General features: G+C 32.5%; 1 protein-coding gene across 1 annotated transcript in view; it reads right to left on the bottom strand.

Moving 5' to 3' along the window:
• Positions 1–151: 151 nt before the first annotated feature.
• LOC119592491 (protein canopy 4-like) overlaps positions 152–1,521 on the bottom strand; it is a gene marked incomplete in the record, with an annotated part of 14,805 nt that continues 13,435 nt past the window's right edge. Inside the window, 1 exon segment of the mRNA XM_037941331.1 lies at positions 152–1,151. Coding sequence (XP_037797259.1) covers positions 924–1,151 — 228 coding nt within the window.

Genomic DNA, 1,521 nt, shown 5'->3' on the forward strand with positions numbered 1-1,521 from the left:
CACTTCAAACTGTTTTGATTTAAAAATTGAACACATAAAAACTTTTAAATCACACTAGTAATTTAAGTGTTCAATTATATAATGAACATTCCATTGCTAACCACACAGAGCAAGGGGAGGTTGGTGGGGATGGAAAAGAAATAATGAAGACTTGGGGTATGTAACTCAGTCATTTAATAATATCTAAGCCTTGTCACAGTGCACATCAGACTCTGAATAAGGAATGTCTTAATTCAGGATTTCCCTTGTACAGAAAAATTCTCCATTGCAGACTCATATTCACTTCTTGTACTCTGGTAATTTCTCAAGATCCCAATTTACAACAACATCCAATGTGCAGAAATATGAAGAAAATAATAGTCAGTATTAAAATCTAAACTGACCGCTTGCATCTGAGGACGATCCCACAGTGATATCACAATAAGCTGGAATTTCCCTTTGTCTGATCCCTTCAATACACTAGATGCTGGATCAGACATGGGTAACCTCCTATCTCATGCCAGAACACCAGCTTAGGAGGTGGTTGCTAGTCAAAGAGGATTTCAGGTGATCTTGTAATCAAAGACTAAATATTGACACAAGAGGGTGATTTATGTGACCATATCATAATAAAAATCTTGCTTCATTACATCAGAAATATAGATACACCATAAAATCACAAAATATATTCTTTAAAATGTATTAACTAAAGGTTTATTATGCTAAATCTGTACTTGCAGAGCTATTTTTATTTTATTCCTTTCAAGACCATATCAAATCTACTCCAACATGACTGTATATGCCCTTAACATGATCATCTTAAATACTTAAAACTGAAACATAAATATCAAAATGAAGATCACTCGAGGATGACTCTTAAAAAAATGACTTCTGAATTCTAAAATAGATTTATTGTGACCTAAAAAAAGAATTGATAAAAAGAACTACAGCTCATTTTTCCTCGTCTTGCTTCTGTCCCCTTTCTGCTTCTTTTTATTTCCCATTTCTTCCCTGGCTTGTTCCTCAGCAGTGATGTCCTCACCATAAGGTTCAGAAAGACACTTCTTTTCCTTGAGGGTCTTCTTACAAACGGTTGCCTGGAGAGATTTAGTCTGATCGCCAAAGTACCAACTGCTTATAGCATCTTCGTGATCTTCAATAAATTGTTCACACTGTAAAAGACACAGGAAAGATTAATCAATATCAATAATTAATATTGGAATAAACTATTAGAAAACTGCTACTTCTTTAAAAATCTCTCCTTGCACATAAAATTTTGAATAATCTGATGTGTTTTACTTATTTTTTTTTTTTACTTTGATAATCTCAGGGCTCTATGTAAAATATACTGACATACTATATTTTGAGCTGAAATGGAGAAAAATAAAAATGTGTTTTCACTTTTCAAGAAATCTTCCTTGATCATATGAGCTAAATCTTTACTAAAGTTTATGACAGAACATGTTAATCTTAAATTTAGTTTCTCTCTTTACAGACTGGAGTAGATACCTATTAACAAATATATGAAATGGTATCTTTGGT

The sequence above is a fragment of the Penaeus monodon genome, chromosome 30, assembly GCF_015228065.2.
Source record: "Penaeus monodon isolate SGIC_2016 chromosome 30, NSTDA_Pmon_1, whole genome shotgun sequence".
Lineage (NCBI taxonomy): Eukaryota > Metazoa > Arthropoda > Malacostraca > Decapoda > Penaeidae > Penaeus > Penaeus monodon.